Below are 22303 nucleotides of genomic sequence, written 5' to 3'. Positions count from 1 at the left end.
TTTATGTACTTCCGATATAATTATATAATTTTTACTTATAATATTAGCGATATTCAAAATTCAAGTATACAATATTCATTAATTTCTAGAGGTATATAATTAAAAATCAAAATCAAATAAAAAATTACATACATACAATCATAATAATTATAACGGTTATGTTTTAATTAAAATAATTTAATTAGATTTAATTAATTTATGTGTTTGAATGATATTTAGTAAAAAATGCATTACAATTTAATTACGGTAATAATAAATGTTTTGTATAGAGATGTCTAACATATTTTTTTTGCTATTATGTATGAAAAAAATGGTGATAATAATCAAATCACTTGTTTTATGTATCACTTTTCCATAGCTTAATAGTCTTATCGTTTTCAAGAGCGGCCGACGCTATAATGTTTTCGGTCGGATGACAGGCCGTACACAATACTACATCCGTATGTCCCGACAGCTTCTGGACAATCTCTTTCGTTTGCAGATTCCATATATAGACCAGATTGTCCTCAGAGCCCGAAATGATCCACTAAATTGTTTTCAATAATTAACAACAACAAAAATTAATACAAAAAAAAATTACAGCACTATTTAATATATTATTTAACATACCTTTCCTCCGGTAACCGAAAAATTGGCAAAAATACAATACTTTTCATTTTTATGGCTCGTATAGGTCTTTAGACACTAGTTTATACACACAAAAAAAATGATAATTCAATAAACATTTCAGTCCCCAAAAACTGCTATAACCTATACTTATTTAAAAAAAACATACCTTTCCCTTACTATAATCCCATAATTTCAGTGTATTATCCAGTGTTGCGGCCAAAATGTATTTACCATTAGGCGAGAACTTGACAAAAGAGACGGGAGGGTTGTCGTCGTCGATCAGTGTCTTCAGACATTGACCCGATGCCGTATCCCAAATACGACAGAGACCATCGTACGAACTGCTGGCCACAAGAGTACCGTCACGATTGAAGTGTACGGCAGATACCGGGTCCGAGTGGGCGGGCAGTGTCTTCAAGCATTTGCCGGTTTTTACGTCCCATATGCGGACCGATTCGTCAAACTTTATATAAATAAAATCAATTTTAATAAACTCTTTTTTTCTAATTATCTTCTTATTTGTCCATCACTTACAGATCCGGAGACAATGAGATTGGACTGCGGATTGAAATTACAGCAAAAGACATAATTTGAATGACCTTTCAGTGTCTTCAAGCCTTTGCCCTAAAGATAACAAACAAACAAACAAATCAATCATTAGATCCAATAGCCATAGTTGTGATATCAATTACATACCGTCGCGCACTCCCATATCTTCAATGTCTTGTCGTCGGAGGCCGAGACCAATAGCCGCGAATCCGAACTCCAGGATATGTCACTGATGCCCAGCTTATGGCCGCTAATGGTCTTCTCAAACTTGCCGTCATAGGCGCCCCATATTTTGATCAACTTATCGGCCGAACACGAGGCCAGCCATTCGCCGTTCGGCGAAAACTTTACCGACGATACGGCCTTTGTATGGCCGGCCAGTGTGTAGGTAAGCTTGTAGTTTGGCCGCACCTTATCGGCCGACGATGACGACGACTTGTGCGACGACGGCGGTGTCGACGATATCGACGATCGGTGGCCACCGCCCTGAGACTGTTTGTGGGACGACATGTCCATCATTTTTGTCTATCGGACAAAACAAAAAATCCCCGCAAAAAATCGGCAGACAATCGGCGGTGTCTATAGAGATAAACTGATTATAAAAATCCAGTTATCAATCAATTGATTGGATTTTTTGTTTGTTATTATTTGTATTTATTTTTCGGTTATTATTATTAATAATAATATCTATTGTGTTGTTATTACACACAAAACGTGTGTTTTTTTTGTGACTATTTGTTGATTGACTTAAACATACAGTGTTTTTAGATCCAAACTATTTCTGTTAACTATCACTATGTGTTTGTACATTTGCACATTTGGTACTTTATAGTACTATAAGAAACTAATTTAGTTAGTATATGATTTTTGTTGTATTAAAATGTTCAAAATATTCGCAACAAACATATATATAGCATATATRCCTAAATAAAAACATTCATTGACTTTCATTTGTCTCTTATTTATATTATTATTATTTGTTGTTTTCATTAATACTGTTATTATTTATTTTATATTATTATTATTTATTAGTTAAATATATTACATAATAATAATAAACAGTGCATTCAATCAATGGCCACATAAGTCAATGTATAGTTTATTTTAATTTTGCTTAAATTAATTTTGTTTTTTTTTATAAATTTATTAAAAATATAATTATAATTTATTTAGTTGCGTCGATACAACACAAAAATAAAATCATGTAAATTATATTATTATTATTTAAAATAACTTAAACTTTTTTGTTAAAACTGGTTAAAAAAAAATGTGCATGGCAATTTTTAAAATTAATTTTTAATTTTTTTTAATTTTTTTAGTTTTCTAACTCATCTATAGATCTGATTAAATGGACATGACAATTTTTTTTGGTAACTAGGTAAATTTTTTAATTATCATATACTGTATGTTATATATATAGATATTTTCTAAATGCCCCTGGTTATGTCCTAATTGACAATCAGTGCAGTTATTATTTTATATATATATATTTAATAAATACAATGTGTTTGTCTATGTGTATGTAAATTATACGATATATATATATAGTAATAATTTTTGTTATCAATTTTTTTTAAAAAAATAAAATTGTTGACATTGCTAATTTTTTTACAATTACAATACAAATAATTTATTTATTTTAAGTGAAATAAAATTTAATACTAAATAATAATAGATATTTTAATGATATTTTAATAATAGATGATAATATAAGTACAAATTGCAGGTAATGTACTAATATATAAATTTTTTTAAAATTATTGTAGATATTAATAATAAATGCACTTAATTACTAAATTAGTTAATTAAAGTGCATTTACTATAACTAACTATTATTACTATCATTAATATAGTATTTATGATATTAAATGACATTTTCTACTAATCACAAAAAAATGTATTTAATATTATTATTATTATTATAAAAGTTTTGGGTTTATAATAGTTTTTGAGTTTATCAATCATTAATGGGCACTAATGTGACGATAAATTGCAATAATAATTATAATTATAATAATAATCAAAGTTATTTTATTATTATTATTGATAAGCTATAGGGTGTTAAATGTTAATCAATGCAAACATATAAAAAAAATTTATTGATCCCATGATTAATCATAATTAACAATTACTTTATATTATAAATATATATATTGATACAGTATTTTATATTAGTGTTAATGATAGATACAATTAAATTTGAAAATTTACAATTAATTAATCTCTAGTATTTTTTATCAGCTAATCTATTGATATATTATTATTGCATGTCTTTTAGTTTAACTCAATTGTTTTATTTTTTTTATTGAAATATATTTTATTATTTATTTGATTTGATTGTTTTTTTTGTAAAAATCTGTGTGCGATATGTAATAATAACCTGAAATAACCTTTTTTTTGTTTGATCTCTAAAATATCATATAAAACACTTGTTTAGTGTGTGTGTGTTTGTTTGTGTGTGTGTGTGTGTGTGTGTGTGTGTGTGTGTGTGATGTGTGTGTGTGTATATGTATGATGTGTGTGTGTGTGTGTGTGTGTGTGTATATGTGTGTTTGTGTGTGTATGTGTGTGTGTGTGTGTATATGTGTGTGTGTGTATGTGTGTGTGTGTGTGTATGTATGTGTGTGTGTGTGTGTGTGTGTGTGTGTGTGTGTGTGTGTGTGTGTGTGTGTGTGTGTGTRTGTGTGTGTGTGTTGACTGTGAAAGTTTTGATTTGATTATTGAATTGCATTGAAAAATAAATATATATCATGAAAAACAAACAAACAAATATCATTTTTTTAACAACATATACATGTCTATTGATAGCATAGAAACACAAAAAACAAATGCAATAAATTTGTTATTTTTTAATGTAATTAAATCCTATTTTGATTTGATTTTTATTATTAGTTGAATAACAACATGTTATTTAGCAAAATCATAATGAATTAGCTCTATATATATATATATATTATAACTGTGTATATAATTGTGTAGACATTAATTAAACTTTCTCACTATATTAGATCATATGAATCATTATATATATTTTATTTATTTATACATTTAATTATTTATTTATTTTTTTATTAAGTTTTTTATTGAGATAAAAATTAGTTAATATATACATTAAACATATATTTATACTATTAGATAGTAAACAAATTTTGTGCGTTTTATTGTATATATTTGTGTGTGTGTGTGTGCATGTTTTAAAATAAAATTTAATTATAAAACTATCTAGTACAATTTATTATTACATAATCATTTATAAAAATAGGTGTCAATTGAAAACGATATAATATCAAATTGATTTTTTTATTAATAATTTTCATAATAGTTATATCCGACACAATTTATTTTTATTATTATAAATTAATTTGACATTTAAAAAAAACATTTTGCATATTCATGACACATTTGAATCATATATTTAGTATATGATATTGAATATTATTGATATAATTATTATTTTTTTAAAAAGTAGTGTTAATGTAAATTTTACAATTATTAGATAATAGTATAAATAAATTATGATTTCAATACACCCCTCAATTTGTTTTTATTAACAAATAGTTTTGTATTTTTTTTAAAGTTTGTCATCACTGTTGACATTAYATATTAACATATTGATGATAACATTTTATTATATTTTTTAATTGTAAAGTGCATTAACTAACATTCAATTTTTTTAAATATATAACTAACAATTCAACCAACAAAATCTAATTTATCAGAAAATTATTTTGTTTGAGTGTATTATTAAATTTTTCTAATATATATATATATCATATTATCAGTGTTTGTATAAGTGATTAATTAGGTGGTGATGACTAGAAACTATATAGTTTAATATAGTTTAACAAAAATTATAAGTGACAACAACAACAAATGTAATTATCATTTATAAGATCCGATACTACTGTGTATATACTATAATATTGTTTATTAGGACGTTTGCCAATCAATTAAATTAATTAAATTAAAATAATTTTATTGTATAGTATTTTTTGTTTGTTTGTTGTTGTGCTATAAAATATTAGTAAAGTATATAATAATTGCTAAAACTTATTGACACTTGATTTTTTAATATTAATAATTCACATATAATTAATAATAAATATTTTTTTTTGTATTTTGTTTGTTAAAAAAAAAATTATTTTGTTACCAAACAATTTTTATTCAACAATATTGATTGATTGATTGATTGATCTCAAAATAGATGATGAATATGAGTAACGGTATGAATCACGATATGTCCGCTACCGATATGCCTATGCATGATATGCCGACCACTGAAATGAATATGAATATGGATATGGATATGGGCATGTATTTCAAAATCGGCTACTATAGTCCCATATTGTTTAAGAAATGGATTGTCCACAATGATGGAGGTATTTTTAGTGATAATTTTATTTTTGTGGAAACTTTTAAATATTAAATATTTTTAAATTTTATTTTTTTTAAATCAATAAAAGAAATGTTCGGTTCGTGTTTGTTCTTCTTTGTGTTGGCCATTATCTACGAGATGCTCAAGTTTTACCGGGACCGGCATCTGCAAAGAGCCAGATCATCAGTGGTTACCATCAGTAGCATCAGCAGCAGCGAAGAAAACGGCGGTGCGTCCACCATAAGCGCCGGCAGTTCGGTTAGCGGCGGCGGTGGTGCTGGCGGTGCTTACGATCGACCGCTACACCACAACCACCAACACAACAGGGATTCAGTCCATCGGCCAACTATGCGGCTGTTATCGGCGGCCCATATGTGGCAAACATTGTTACATATGATTCAGATATTTATCTCTTATATACTAATGTTGGCCTTTATGTACTTCAATGCTTGGTTATGTTTGGCCATCATATTGGGCTCCGGTGTCGGCTATTTTGCAATCGGCACCCGTAAAAACAATCCCTACTCGACGTTTGACGACGACCACTGTCACTAGGTTGTTGACCACTACTCGCGGATGTGATAACCGCCGGGAGTGTGATTCGGCAATTATTTATATATAAATATATATATATATATATAACTATGTTTTTATATATATAATGTAGACTATATAAACAAATATATATATATATATAAATTATATGATATATAAAACTATGTTTTCTAATAATTATTTGTTACAAATTATTTTTGTTAATGAAATTACATATCATTTTAATAGTCAAACTTCGAATTAAATTGATTGTAATTATAATTATTGAATTAAATATATTATTATTATTATTATTACCGGTAATGTTGTTTTATTATGGATAAAATGATAAATATATTTATATATTGATATATATATATGAAAAAATAAATTTTTTCTTAATATTTATGCTTATGATTTTATGATTTTATTAGATAATTTTGTTATAGATTTTAATTATGTTTAAATTTAAAGATTTTTTTATTTAGATTTATTTATTTTACTATAATAGGATTTTACGTTTAGTCATGATTATTTAATTTTTGATAATAGTTTTTTATGTTATTTATTTTTTGCAATTGTAATGATAAATAAATTAATGTTACGGTAATTAAAATCCAATATTATTTTCATGACTTATATTTATTAATTATTGCTTACAATGATAGACACTAACTATGAGATTATCTTTATTATTATTATTATTAAATGTTGAATATTTTGAACAAATTATTTATAAATTATGAATTTAATTATATTTATGATTAGTCATTAAATATATATACAATTATGGTTAGTCATTAAAAATATACAGTATATATCAAAAATTTTAATATATGCTAAATTTTATATTTTGAATATTATATTACATTTTCATTTCAATTACATAATTTAATATTGAATATTTTAATTTATATATTTATATACCTTTATATATAAATTAAATAAAGTATTTATAATAATAATAATGTTCTAAACCTTATTGATAATCAATTTTAATTATTATAATTAAATAAAATAATAAATTTATTCATTATTATAATTAAAAATAACTTAAAAAAAACAAAATATTCCTATAATAAGACTACAATATATATATATAATATATTATATATAAAAAAGTTTTAATATATGATAATTTCATATAACTGTTTTTTTGTAATTATCAAAATTAATAGTACAGTTGTGTAAATTAAAACACAATAAAAAAATCTCTAAATAATATATTATTTATTAATTTCATTCAATATTTTCTACTCATACATATGTAATTTACTTTTTATTATTATTATTAATATAAAAAAAAATCATTTTAAAAATCTATGTATAATTAAAATTATACATTTACTTGATAGTACCTATAGGTACAGTATATATTAATTTATATATAAATTTATATTTATATATCATAGTTCCCTCTATAGGTTGTCATAGGTTGGCATTCAATGGCTATACCAATACTTAATACATATAAATTGTGTGCAAAAAAATTAGTGCGCGATTTCAAACTAAAACCCAATAAAACCAAACCAAACACAAAACAAACACAAAAAAAAATAAATACATTTTTCAATTGAATTTTTCCCAATCGTTAGACTCAATTCAAACACACAACACATTGCACTTGTTTTTTTGCAGTGTATATGTAATAGTATTGGAGTACTATATAAATAATATTTTTGTTTTACTATTATTATTATTATTATACTGTGTAATAGTCGACACATTTTTTCTATATATATACCACTATATTCATTGAGTTATTATTATTATTGAGTGTTTTATTATTATTTAAAAAATATATATCAATTGAATTGCTTTGAGAGAGAGAGAGAGAGAGAGAAAGAGAGTAAAAAACTTTTTTTATTATAAAACAAATCGAAACTCAATAATAATCAAACAAACAAAAAATGTTTTAATATTTAAAAAACTTATTATTTATTTATTTATCGATAATAATAATACTAATAATAATAATATATATATATATTTTACAACAAAAAAAATAATACTTTATTTTATGGTTATATATATGATATGATATCATATATCAAAACAACAATAACAACAACCAAAAAAAAAAGTTAATTAATTATTTATAACTAAAAATTTTATTTATTTTTTATCATATATTTATTTCTACTGTTTATTATTATTATTATTATTATTATTATTATTATTATATGATATATAAAAATATATACAAAATATTTTAGTGATTTATCAGTGATTTTGTTGTTATTGTTGTGTTGTTATTGTGGCCAACAATTACCGATAGATACACACGAGATATGAGTCAACAATTATCGGTAAACAAAATTTTGGACAAACGTTTGGTCGCCGATATCGATCCGAGCTCTGCCACCGACGCCGACGCCGCCGCCGTTGCCGTCGACGCTGAAGAGTATCTGATTGAGACACAGATCGGCGGTCAGACAACACCGACAACAACAACAACAACAACAATGTTGTCGTCGACGTCAAAGTTGTGGATATCGGCCGATCAGTTACAACATCACCGGCAAATGATCGACGAGTTTAACCAACAAACAAATAACAACAACAACAACAACAGCCAATTGGTGACCACCACTACCGATATACAGGTCGTCAACGGTAATGGTGTCGCCGTCGACGACGACGACGACATCCAGCAAGACATGGAGGTCAACAACGATAGCAACAACAACAATGATGACGACGACGACGACGTCATCGATGACCACATTTTGTCACAAAAGACCTCAACATCCATGTCTGAACCGAAGAATGGCTTCGACAGAGGCTATCGGCCGTACAAGATATTGGGCGCCAAAGAGGACAACGGTCTGAAATTTCTAGTAATGTTTCGCGAAGACCTTACCAAAGCTGATCTCATACCCAATTATATACTACACGAAAAGTGTCCACAATTACTGATCAAATACTACGAGAAGAATACACTGTGGAAAAGGTATTAAAATAAATGAAGAAACAAACAAAAAGAGACTTTATTTCTTCTGTCGGAAGACTATTGAGACACTTCAGCGATCGCTATATATATATATATGTCGTGTATATCCATCACAATCGTAATGATCACCGGATATTAAGTCTGGACTTTCAGCTAACTGTTTGTGTATATATTTTTCTGAGTGTATGTGATCTAAACAATTGCTGCTGAGGTTGTGGTAGTGATGGTGGTGAAGGTAGAGGTTATGGACTAACTGACTGACCCCTTGACCTTGTATTATGTTTGTAATTAGTTAGTTAATTATATATATATATATATAAATAAGTACTTATTTGAAGTAAAACGCCATAAAATATATATTTAAATGCAATTTATAGATATAATAATAATAATTATTATTATTATTATATAAATATGTATTTTTTTCTTGAATTTATTATGAATTAATTAATTAATGAATTACTCGATTACTCAATGATTTTGATGACAAATTTTTTTTTGTGTATGAATTACATTAATTTTTGTGTTGTTGTTGTTGTTGAAAAAAAAATTAGTTGTTTTTTAGGTTATAATTTTAGGTTATTAATATATAAGTTGATAGTTTTCCTTAATAACTTTATTTTAAGAAAATTTAAGTTTTAGTTTTTTGTTTATATTTTTACATTTAGTTTGAATTTTTTTATTTTATACTAACTAATTATATTTAAATTTAGTTTAATTATTATATATATATTGTTTGTTTGTTGGTTTGTTTATAGATGTATATATATATTATTGAAACAAATTAATTTTTTCATTTGAATTGACTATCAAATATACAAATTTTTTTTTCAATAATTTATTTGTTTGTTTAATATACTGTAATATGATATATTGTACAGTAGTTTATAAATATATAGTGAAATTTTATTATCTCATTTATTTTGCTAATGATTTTTTATGAGCAACAATAGTTTTATTAAACATTATTAATAATAATAATTCTACAATTTAATGAGTTTATCAACTAATTTATATWTATATAWWTATTATATATTATTATAAATATATATAATTGGTATAATATTATATAGATGTATATATATACTCTACTGATATATTAAATCATACATTTTTTTGTTTGTATTTTTGTTTTTTAATGGGTATTAGAAATAATTTATATTACTATATGTTTTATCATTTAGAAATATCAATATATTATATATTATACAGTATTGTTCCTAAATTATATATATATATATTTCAATTATAGCAATAGAAAATATTAAACAAAAATCCTAATATCATATTCAGATAAATTTATTACCATTAATCTCAACAACAAATTAATAGTAATTTTTTTTGTGAACATTATTGTAATATTTTACTATTAATATTATTGCAAATATATTGTATAATTTTTTTTCCACATAAACGAAAAATTTATGTTTAGTTTCCCACTATATATAATTGTTTGTTTGTTTTTTCAACATTATATTTCAATATTATTTTTTTGCAATTGTTATGTATTAACAAACACATTATACACAACAACAACAAAAAAAAAACATTAACCTATTATTATTATTATTACATTTTATATTTATAAATACACCAAAAAAATATTGAGATATTTTTTTATTATTTCAAAATGTTGATGATAAATTTTATTGTTATACTTTTATGGTTAATGTATTTATGTAGATAAATTGATAATATTATTTATTTATTAATTATTATTATATATCAATATTTCTCAAATACATGTATACATAGATATGGTTTAATATACTGTATTTGGTTTTTTTAAAAAATTGATTTTGAAGGAAATGTATGATACATATACTAACTAAAAAAAATTTATGTAACAAATTATGCAAACCAAAAAAAACCCAAACATTAACAACAAAAAAACATAAACATAATTAACAAACCAAAAAAATATGTTATTTTAGTAACAGATTTCTTCCAAAAAAAATAAATAATTAATTAATATGTAGTTTAAAATAAATTATTATTATATAATGATTTACATTAATATATATATACATATTTATATATATATGTATATATCGATAGCACATGAAATTAAATAAACCTATTTTTAAAATAAAAAATAATATATATATATATATATATATGGTATGGGGTAAATGTATGTAACATATATATATATATATATATAATTATAACCATTTATCACGAATTCCTGATATATATAGGTTCGAATCCAGGCTCCGCTACTAATTTTTTTTGATTTTTTTTCTTTTTTAAGTTATATTCTCAACTGTTTTTTTTTTGGATTTTTTTTGGATTTATAATTTTTTTTCCTTTTTAAGCTAAGGAATTCGTATGGAAATGCTTTTAAAGCATTCTCAACTGGTTATTATTGTATTCATTCAAAACATTACATTTAATTAATTTAATTAATTTAAGTTTAAATTTTTTTTAATTGTCTTCGAAATCAATTGTCTCATTAATGTCTTCAATATCTGATTCAGTATCTGAAATACCAGTCGGGTCTTCATTATGTGGACTATCAATAATATTACCGCTGTTTATAATATTTAGTTTAAAAACTATTGTTTTTTCTGTAGTCATTGAGTTTTTAGCTTTATTTACAGTTTTAGGTACATTTTATAATACATTAATATAAACTCATAAAATAGTTTACTGTTTCTTACTTTTTACTTTAAAAACAGTGTACTATTACCCGGATAATGGTACACCCCTTTTCCTAAATTCACTTAATGGTACATGTATGATTATACGGGGTAAAAGGGTAATATTATTATTTATCTAAATTGATATTTATTTTATGTTTTTATATTATACTGTATACTTGTAATATTGTAATTCATAGTTATTGATTATTATTATTATTATTATTATTATAAAATGAAATTAAATGCCAAATATTATTTTATTTACTTATCGAAATTATATATAAATATATATTTTTTATTTATCTATCTAATTATAGCTTTTATCTATAATTTTGTAATACTATGTATTAATTTAAAATTAAATGTAAGTTAATATAAAAAATTTTGAAACTTATGTTATACTAAATTTTATTATTTTATTTTTCAATATCAGAGGAGAGAGTATTAATAGAAATAAAAATTACATTATATTTATTTATAATAATAATAATAACAATAAAAAATAATAATAAAATTTTATTTTAATATAATATAATATTTTATTTTAATATAATATAATATTTTATAACATTAATTATATTTTTAAAAAGTTTTTAATGATAGTAATTTTGCTAATTATAATTAATGAATTTAGAAATTTGTCACACATTTATTTTTATTTTATTTTTAAAAAATATATATATATATATCATACAGTATATAATTTATTATAAGATAATAATTAAAACAAATTATTGTTGTCATCACAAATAGTGTATCACTTTTACAATAATATTATATAAATTATATTACGAGTTAAAATAACCTTGAAAAAACTAGTTTTATTTACATTAAATAATATATTAATGTGGCATTGCCTTAACTGCGGTGAGACATGGGAAACTTGCGGTCAGTAATTATCTCGAGAAGCGTTGGTCAGATCTTGCGGTCAGACATATAAAAGTTATAGAGAATAAAAAGTTAGGAACTAAGGTTGACCTTAAAAAATTTTAGGTTCACCAGGGGACACACAAAATAAATAAAACATGAAAACTTTGTACTAAAAAAGCTGCGGTCAGTGAATATCTGGAAAACCATTGGTCAGATCTTGCGGTCAAACATATAAAAGTTGTAGAGAATAAAAAGATAGAAACTAGGGTTGACATTAAAAAATTTTAGGTTCACCAGGGAACCCACAAAAAAAATAAAACATGAAAATTTTGTACTAAAAAAGTTGCGGTCAGTGAGTATTTTAAAAACCAGTGGTCAGATCTTGCGATCAAAAATATAAAAGTTGTAAACATTTATAAATTAAAAAAATGGTTAATAAGAATAATTTTTGGTCTACCAGAAAACCCATAAAAAATATAATATTTTTTATTAAATAAAAATATAGGTTTTAATTTTTTGTGAGGTTCCAAAAAAAATTTAAATTTTTTTAATTTAAATTATTGTTTACTTTTAAATTTTTTTAGGGTTTGACCGAAAGATCTGGCTACTAGTTTTCAGATAAACACTGATCAATATTTTTTTTATTTTTTTTGTGGGTTCCCTGGTGGACCTAAAATTTTTTAAGATCAACCCTAGTTTCTATCTTTTTATTTTTCACAACTTTTATATGTTTGACCGCAAGATCTGACCACTGGTTTTCAAGATATTTAATGAATACCATTTTTTTCATAGATTTTTTTTAATTCTTTTGTGGGCCTCCTGGAGGTTTTTAAATTTTTTTAAGTGGACCATAATTTTTATTTTTTTATTGTCTACAATTTTTATATGTTTGACCGCAAGATCTGACCACTAGTTCTCGAGATAATTACTGACCGCTGCTTTTTTAATACAAAATTTACATGTTTTAATGTTTTCTTGCGCCCCCTGGTGAACCTAAATTTTTTTTTATTAAACCATTGTTTTAAACTTTTTATTCTTCACAACTTTTATATGTTTGACCGCAAGATCTGACCACTGGTTTTTTAGATAATGACTTAATTTCATTTTTATAAATAAAAAATGTTTAATTTTTTGTGGGCCTCCTGGAGGTCCTTAAATTTTTTCAAGTGGATTATGGTTTCTATTTTTTTACTCTCTACAACTTTTATATGTTTGACCGCAAGATCTGACCACTAGTTCTCGAGATAATTACTGACCGCCACTTTTTTAGTACAAAATTTTCATGTTTTATTTTTTTTGTGGGTTCCCTGGTGGACCTAAAATTCTTTAATGTCAACCCTAGTTTCTATCTTTTTATTCTCTACAACTTTTATATGTTTGACCGCAAGATCTGACCAATGGTTTTCCAGATATTCACTGACCGCAGCTTTTTTAGTACAAAGTTTTCATGTTTTATTTATTTTGTGTGTCCCCTGGTGAACCTAAAATTTTTTAAGGTCAACCTTAGTTCCTAACTTTTTATTCTCTATAACTTTTATATGTCTGACCGCAAGATCTGACCAACGCTTCTCGAGATAATTACTGACCGCAAGTTTCCCATGTCTCACCGCAGTTAAGGCAATGCCTATTAATGTCTATTGACTTTGAATGTGTTTTTTCAAACTATGTATTTATACTGTATTAATATCTACAAAGTCATTGAGGAAAATATTTTGTAAAATACCTAATGTTGGCAAAAATCATAGAAATTTCTAAAAAAAATAATAGAGATTTTTCCTAAAAAAAAAGTTTATAAAATAAAATTTATGATTATTTTGATCCCCATTATTTAATTTTTTTTATTATCTCGATAATTTTGTTATTTAGAAACAAATTTCCATTAAAACTATAAAATTTAACTAAATTAATATATTTTTTTTATTAATATTCAAAGTTAAAAAAATAATTTATTTAATTACATTAAACTAAAAATATAGGGGGGTAAAATTACAAATAAATTTTTACAAAAATAAACTATAATTATAAAATTTAAGTTAATTATAATTAATATAGTAAATGTAGTGTACAATATATTATGTATCTCATTGGTATAGATAAAGGGGGGATCTCATAGTATAATGATAATTTTTTTTTTAAAATCTAGAAATTTATCCATGAGAAACTTTTCTCAGGAATATTTGTTAGAAAATTTCTATTTGCCCATCTCTAATAATACCGGTATATACTGTATATAAATTATATAATATAATATATCAAAACAACCAACATTTTAGTGTTGTTTTTATTTATTTTTCAAAAAACAAATTTAGTTATATAAATATGGCTTAAAATTTGTGTTTTTTTAATTTTAATTTGTATTGTATAATAATAATAATAATAGTAATAATTTAGTAATGTTTTTATAATATATTGTCACTAAATATATAATAATAATAAATTATTGACAATTACTAGACAATAGGGTTTTTATTATTATAATACTCTACAATAGATTAATGTAAAGTACAGTATATTTGCTATTATATTATCTCCTAAGTAATTATCAATTAAATATTGATATAAGTTATTAACTATTTCTATAAAATTATGTCAAATATTTATTATTATAGTTATTAATAACGTAAATTAGAAATTATATATTCAATATATACAATATATATATTTTTTATGTTGTTAACAATAATAATGTGATACATTTAAATTCAATAAAAAATATTAATATAAAAAACAACATGTTAACTTTATTATTACATTATTTAAATTTGTTAACATTTCAATGGCCAACAATTTTAATTGTTTCGTTTATTACATTATATTTGTAAGTATATTAATATACTATCGTTTTTTTTAAACAAATAGCATTAAAAATCAATTAACATTATAAAGGTTTCATTTTTTAAAAATTTTATATATTTAAGTAAATATTTACACTTTATAAGTTTTTCATATTAATAAAAAATTAATTATATAATTTTAAATTAAACAATAAAGTTATTTTAAGTTTTTACTATTAAGTATAACAAACAATACTAMAATTGTTATAAAATATTGTAATAATGTATTACAATATTTTACAAAAAAATAATAAATCAATAAACCGAAGGCTAATAATCTAAACACAATATTAATTTTATTTATTAGTAATAGTAATAATATATTAAATATATTTTATAACTTATTGATATATAYTGGTATATATGACATTACATTAAAACAATATCTGCATATTGTATATATTGGTTATTTTAGTTTTTATGTTAGCAATAAAAATTACAGGTATATCGATAAAAAAATAATATACATATAAAAAGAGTATAATAAACTTTTTTGTTGTTGTTGTTGTTGTTGTAAATACTAGTTTATAAAATATATATATACAATTTCTATTGAATTATAACTATAGATCATTAGAAACAATGTTAACCTGAGATTTAAAATTTTGATACAATTGTTTTCAAATATATATATATATATATACTCTAAATATATATTGATATTAATTAAATTGTTTTTTATAAAARTTATTCAACACGAAACCATAGATACTGGTCCAGTCGAGGTGTTAAAGGACCCAAACCGTTGCCATTGATCGGCAACTTGTATGAAGTGATTTTGAGAGCCCGACCCAATTTCGAGGTGGACAGGTATCGAAAATATGGCAAAATTTACGGGTCAGTTAGTTAGCTAATTATCTAATTGCAAAAAAAAATAACAATAATTATTGCACTAAACTATTAGATACTTTAATGGCAGCCATCCGGTACTTTGTCTATCGGAGCCGGAGCTGATCCGCGACGTTATGGTCCGTGATTTTCATTTGTTTGTCGATCGGATCAGCTTTTCGTTGGGCAGTCCTATATTTGATCGGTCATTGTTGACGGCCAGGGGTGACGACTGGAAACGTATTCGCACTATTGTTAGTTAATACTAATATATAAATACAACATTGATTTTTCTTACTAATGATTTGATGACTAACCGTGTGGTCACCGGGTATAGGTTAGTCCGACATTTTCGACGGGAAAGATGCGCAAAATGCAAGTATTAATCAAAGATAGTGTCCAACGATTGGATAAAGTCATGGAAAAGTTGGTCCAAAGCGATGATCAAAACAATGTTAATATCAGAAAATTGTTGGCCAACTATACTATGGATGTGATAGCTTTGTGTGCGTTTGCCATCAAACTGGAAACCAATGATACCGGTGCTGCTGCTGCTGATGATGATRACGATGGCGAGCATCCATTTGTTAGGAATGCCCGACAATTTTTTCGTCCATCGGCCAGATTTGCCATATTTTTTTGATTAACAAATTAATGCCAATAGTCTATAGATATTTTAGTCTATCATTTATCGATGAAAAATATATCGACTATTTTAAGACAAATGTAAGTCAAAAATAAAAATAACAATAATTATAAAATTATTTTTTATATGTTATAATAAATTTAAACAATTTTGTTGTTGTTGTTGTAAACATATAGTTAACGCAAATAATATCTGAAAGAAAGTTATCAGAAAAATCGGAAAATTTTCATAAAAATGTAGATTTTTTGCAACTATTAATTGACGCCCAAAACAAAAGTCAAGACATTATACAATCTTCTTCTTCTTCTTGCAACTCTTCGACAGTCGACACCATCGACGATGACATCAAACAAGAAGTTGAAATAATAGCTAAATCATTGAAAGACAAGTCATCTRAACTCGAAGACATTGACATATTGGCCACGTCTTTGATATTTTTGTTGGCCGGCTATGAAACAACATCATCGACACTATCGCATCTGATCCAAGAGTTAGCATTGAATCCTGATATTCAACAGAAACTATTTGATGAAATCAATGGCTTGAAAGAAATGGATGATTCAAACTATGAAGACATTGAACGGTTACCGTATTTGGACGCCTGTATATCGGAAACATTGAGACGATATTCGCCACTTGTTTTTACCACAAGATTTGCTTCAAAAGACTATGAATTGGGTATTAAAACAAATATATATAATATATAAAACTCACATAAAAAATGGGTGATTGTTATCACAAAAATCTAACTTTATTTTAAATTTTTTTTCTGAATTAATGATATATCAGGTGATACTGGTTTGACAATACCCAAGGGTATGGAGATTCATATACCCATATATGCCATACATCACGATCCTCAGTACTATCCGAATCCTCTTGAGTTCAGACCCGATAGGTTTCTGCCAGATCTGCAGAAAAGTCGACTCAACTCCTATACCTATTTGCCCTTTGGTACCGGTCCTCGTAATTGTGTGGGTATGAGATTTGCATTGATGAACATGAAGACAGCGGCCGTCCAATTGGTTAGGAAGTATCGGTTTCGTTCAACCAGTCGTACGAAATCCGAGTTTCAATACAAAAAGTTTGTTGTCTTTACGCAGGCTATCGATATGGGAACCATCGGAGTTGATCTCAGATAATAATAATAATAATTATTATTATTATTATTAGATTATTTTTTTGTGTATTGTATTTACCGTTAATTTTAAATTTATGACTTGTAATCAAAATAAAGTTTTACAATATATATATACAGTATATTCATTAAATATTTATACAAAAATTATTCAATAATAGTATCGTAATATACAATATAATTTAATTATTTTACACATTTAATTACACATTAAATTAAAAAAAAATACAATAGTTTTTTTTGAAATTGTTAATTTAAATAATTTGTAAGCACAGGTAGTTTGGGAGGATTAATCATAACATTTAACATTAACATAGAAACTATTTAGAAATATTTTTTTACCTATTGAAATGATCTTAATTGATAGAAAAAATATTTTGATTTAAATATTTTTTAAAAAAAAATCAAAATCAATAAATGCAAATAAATAACAATAATTTAATTATTAGTTAAATGGACAGTTAGTTTAACAAAAAAATAATAACAAAAACATTTTTTTAATTTGAATCAATAGATAATTCTGAATTTATATATATATTTTTTAACAAAAAAAATAAAGTAATTGTAATATAATTTACTTATAAACACCAGAACCGGTATTTGAGTTGACAGTATTGATCGTTTGGACCGATGCTGTCGAGTGTGTCCGCAAAGTTGCCGATTCACTAATTTGCGGCAATTTATTACTACCACTACTACTACTACTTGAACTGCTACTACTTTCCGATCGTTTCGACTTATTGGCCACAGTTTTCGATAGCTTATAGCCGGCAAATATGCCCAAACCTACCAGTGCCCAGGCTATGAATATTATTACCATTAGTACGATAATTATGTAAATAAATGTATTTGAATGACTGCTGTCATCGTCGCCGTCGGCATCATTGGTCGTCGTAATACTGGTGTTTGTTGTGGACAACAATGGCCTACTGTTATCTGTGATGGACATTGTGTTAATCGGACTGTCCGTTACGGCCGCTGTGACCTCTGTGGTGGTGGTGGTAGAAGTAGTAGCCGACTCTGTAGTAGTGGCCGCTGTTGTAGTGGTGGCCGCTGTTGTTGTAGTTGTAGCCGCTGTTGTAGTGGTGGCCGCTGTTGTTGTGGTGGCCGCTGTTGTAGTAGTTGTGGTCGTAGTAGTCGTTGATGACGGCGTCGTCGTCGTCGTCGTACTGGTGGTAGTTGTTGTCAATTGAGTAAAATTGTCGCAATCGGCAATCAATTCGCCGATATCTTTGACCAAACAAAACGGCGACCATTGATCGATCAATATCTTCATTCGACACCACTGTCGGCCGGCAAACATATGCCACCAATGGTCGTAAACAAACGCTGCGGTAAACTTCTGTCCATTGAGTTTATACAACGGTTTGCCAATTGTTTCGACATTCGGATCAGCTCTGTTGACCATTTTTATCATCAACTGTCCATCACTGCCGTTCATTAACCGCATTATGTATCTGATAGTATAGTCATAGGTGGACACTTGTAGGACTCTATTCTCATAATAGCCGAGATAGTGGACATAGAGCGGACCCGACGAATATCTGACCGCTTCGAACGTTTTCTTAACCTGTTTGGCCACTTGTTTGCGTAGTTTGCGATTCTTGTAGACCGTCCAGACCAACGACTTCCGAAAGTTATACAAATCAAACTCTACTTCGCCATCCTTGAAGAACGACATATCAATCGGTCCGACAACCGATACGTCTATTGTGGACAACAATTTTTCCGCCCGAAACCGGACACGACCTGATGTATTGAAAATGTCAAATTCGTAGTATTTGTTGCCGACATAGAGTGTAATCGTTGGCCGACCTGCGGGTATCAGTTCGCTAAGTACCGAATCTATGGACAACTGCTGACGGCTTTTGTCGCAAAACATTGAGTCCAATTGAGTCGCCGATTCAACCAGTAATTGTCGGTTGATATCGATGTTGAAGATAATACCGATGATGACGACGATTACGGTAATTATAGTATTTATGGCAAACATACTGTACTTTATTTTTTTTAGTTTTTTTTTTACTATTGTGTGTATTATATTTATTTCCGTTAAACTTAATAAAAATAATATAAATTATAATTGATTTCAAAATATTGAATAATTTTTTTTTAGCAATTTGTTTGTCTATAACGCGCGTGCGATTAAATCGATTGTCTAAAAAAAACACACGAGTTATTTAAATAAACACGTTTTAAAACAATATTTTATTAAATAAATGCTAATTATTTTATTACCTATTATTTAGTTTTATGAAAAGGGGATGATTTTGGTTATCAATGATAATATAGTTTGCATTTATTGATAATTTTTATTTAAAAAAAAAAACAGTTATAATAATAGCATTAAGTAGTACTGTATACTAATATTTTGTTAAATACTAAATTTTGAAATAAATTTGAAAAAATTATATTTAAACACAAAAAAAAACATATTATTGACATCATATTAGTGATAGTGTGTGAATGTCAAAATAGACAATTAAATAATAACTGTTCCCAACATTCCCCCCCTCGGGAGCTATAAGTTTGGACAGTGATAGTAGTGAACGATACCAATTGGAAAGGTTAGGTCTGACACCGACAAAAAAAAAACGATACTGACTGATCCGATTGGATGGACAGTACAGACAGTAGCGATTCAGATGGCACTACTGATAATAGCCAGAATCAAAATGAGACAAATGCTATACGACTAGTAGAGCCGGAACCGGGAGATAGTGATGAACAGTTAGATGAACAACAATCCGATGATGAAGAACAGGTCGTCAACGAAGCCGAGGATGAAGACAACGACGGCGGCGGCGGTAATCTGTGTCCCATATGTCACGACAGAGTCGTAAATCAGTCACTGGTTTATCGATGTTTGCATGAATTTTGCTTTCAATGTCTCAGTGATTGGTCCGAACGGAACAACACTTGTCCGGTATGTAGACAACGGTTTACACATATTGTAACCAATATCCGGTCGGACACTGACTATGATTTGGTTGCCGTAACTGTTAGGAGTAGATCCCATTGGAGAAGACTTAGTCGTCAGCGTAATCGTGGCCAAAGAGACACTGAGGAGGAGGTGGTGGAGGAGGAAGAGACAGGAAGTCCTAGAAGACGATCGCGTAGTACAAGACGTCGTGAAAGAGAAGAACGACGACAAAGAATAAGTGATAGAAGACGAAGAAGAAGAAGACGACGACGAGTAAGAAGTAGAGGAGGAATACAAAGAAGATTAAGTGGTAGAAGAAGAAGAAGCAGAGATTGAATACAAATAAAGAGTAATCTAAGAAAAAAAAACAATTTGTTTGTCCAATACTTTTCAAATCAGATTTCAATAGTTATAGTTATTTTTGTATCAATCATAAGAATTGTTTGAATTTTTTTTTAGTAAAATACAGTAGTATTTGATAAATAAAAAAAAATATGAGATTATATAATATTTAAACTTATCACGAAAAGAGAACATATCTGAATTCTATGTGTCTGTCTGTCTGTCTGTCTGTCTGTCTGTCTGTCTGTCTGTCCGGTGTCTTACATAAGTCAAAGGTTCGAATCCACGCTCTGCTAAACTATTTTTTTCAAAAGTTGTTTTTTAATTTTTTTAATTGTTAATTAAAAAAAAATATTGTGTCCGATATTTTGTTGGTCTAATTTAAAAATAATAATTACCTCAAATAATTAGTCTCTTTGAATGGGAATATTGTTTTTAAACACATATATTGTTATTTCTAAAGTATTTAAAAATAAAAATAAAATTTTTTATTACTATTGTAACGTTTTAAAAACTATTAGAAGACTATAGGAAAAATCAACCGTAATCTACAGTTCCTGTCTGTGAATAATATAGTTCAAAATAGATCCAAATCAATGAGCCATAAGTAAACAACATTGAGTTCTATATACCTTCAGTAAAAATTCCAATACTACTACATCGATAGCAAATGTCATGTTGTAATTTAATATTTCAATAAAAACACGACCGTCTAATCTGTCTATCCAACCATATTTAATTGTATTTATTCCTACTGTAAAATGAAAATAAATTAAATACACTAATTAAATACTACAATTTATATAATATATATATATAATAAAGCATACTCGAAGATACAATTTGCAGCAGTTAGGCTAGTTTGATTATTAAGTATGATTTCTTCACACTTAATCTCTCCATCCTTATCAATGAAACCATATAAGTTATCAGTCAAATTAACGACACCTTACCAATATATTGAATATAAAGTAACTTTATTTTATTTATATAACATTATTAGTTATTAAATATTAATGAAAAAGAAAATATTTCAATATTGATAAAACAGTTAAAT

At 26.2% G+C, this 22303-nt stretch overlaps 3 protein-coding genes and 1 pseudogene across 4 annotated transcripts; 3 read left to right on the top strand and 1 right to left on the bottom strand.

Annotated features, from left to right (window-relative positions):
* Positions 1–209: 209 nt before the first annotated feature.
* LOC128956381 (WD repeat-containing protein 5) lies at positions 210–1861 on the bottom strand. The gene is made up of 5 exons (XM_054302114.1): positions 1306–1861; positions 1144–1233; positions 776–1072; positions 610–684; positions 210–526 (listed from the first exon to the last, which is right to left on the bottom strand). Exons 1-5 carry the CDS (start codon positions 1675–1677, stop codon positions 338–340), a joined length of 1023 nt encoding a protein of 340 aa, XP_054158089.1. The 5' UTR covers positions 1678–1861; the 3' UTR covers positions 210–337.
* Positions 1862–2216: 355 nt separating this feature from the next.
* Positions 2217–6164, top strand: LOC128955197 (high affinity copper uptake protein 1-like). Of its 2 annotated transcripts, XM_054300842.1 has the most exons (5): positions 2217–2250; positions 2332–2362; positions 2478–2536; positions 5363–5537; positions 5622–6164. In XM_054300842.1, the coding sequence occupies exons 4-5, from the start codon at positions 5363–5365 to the stop codon at positions 6086–6088; spliced, it is 642 nt and encodes a 213-aa protein (XP_054156817.1). In that variant the 5' UTR covers positions 2217–2250; positions 2332–2362; positions 2478–2536; the 3' UTR covers positions 6089–6164. The 2 variants fall into 2 exon arrangements, with proteins under 2 accessions (XP_054156817.1, XP_054156818.1); XM_054300843.1 differs by having other exon boundaries at positions 2238–2362.
* A 2194-nt stretch (positions 6165–8358) lies between these two features.
* LOC128955508 (cytochrome P450 3A9-like) lies at positions 8359–17985 on the top strand (annotated as a pseudogene).
* Positions 17986–20598: 2613 nt separating this feature from the next.
* LOC128955507 (E3 ubiquitin-protein ligase Topors-like) lies at positions 20599–21240 on the top strand. Its single transcript, XM_054301184.1, has one exon. It carries the CDS (start codon positions 20599–20601, stop codon positions 21238–21240), a length of 642 nt encoding a protein of 213 aa, XP_054157159.1.
* The last annotated feature ends 1063 nt before the right edge of the window (positions 21241–22303 follow it).

The sequence above is a fragment of the Oppia nitens genome, unplaced genomic scaffold (genome assembly GCF_028296485.1).
Source record: "Oppia nitens isolate AA-2021 unplaced genomic scaffold, nextdenovo-longstitch-racon4-pilon3 scaffold2_pilon_pilon_pilon, whole genome shotgun sequence".
Taxonomy (NCBI): Eukaryota; Metazoa; Arthropoda; class Arachnida; order Sarcoptiformes; family Oppiidae; genus Oppia; species Oppia nitens.
Note: the sequence above shows the minus strand (reverse complement) of the source record. Positions and strands in the feature narration are given on the sequence as shown.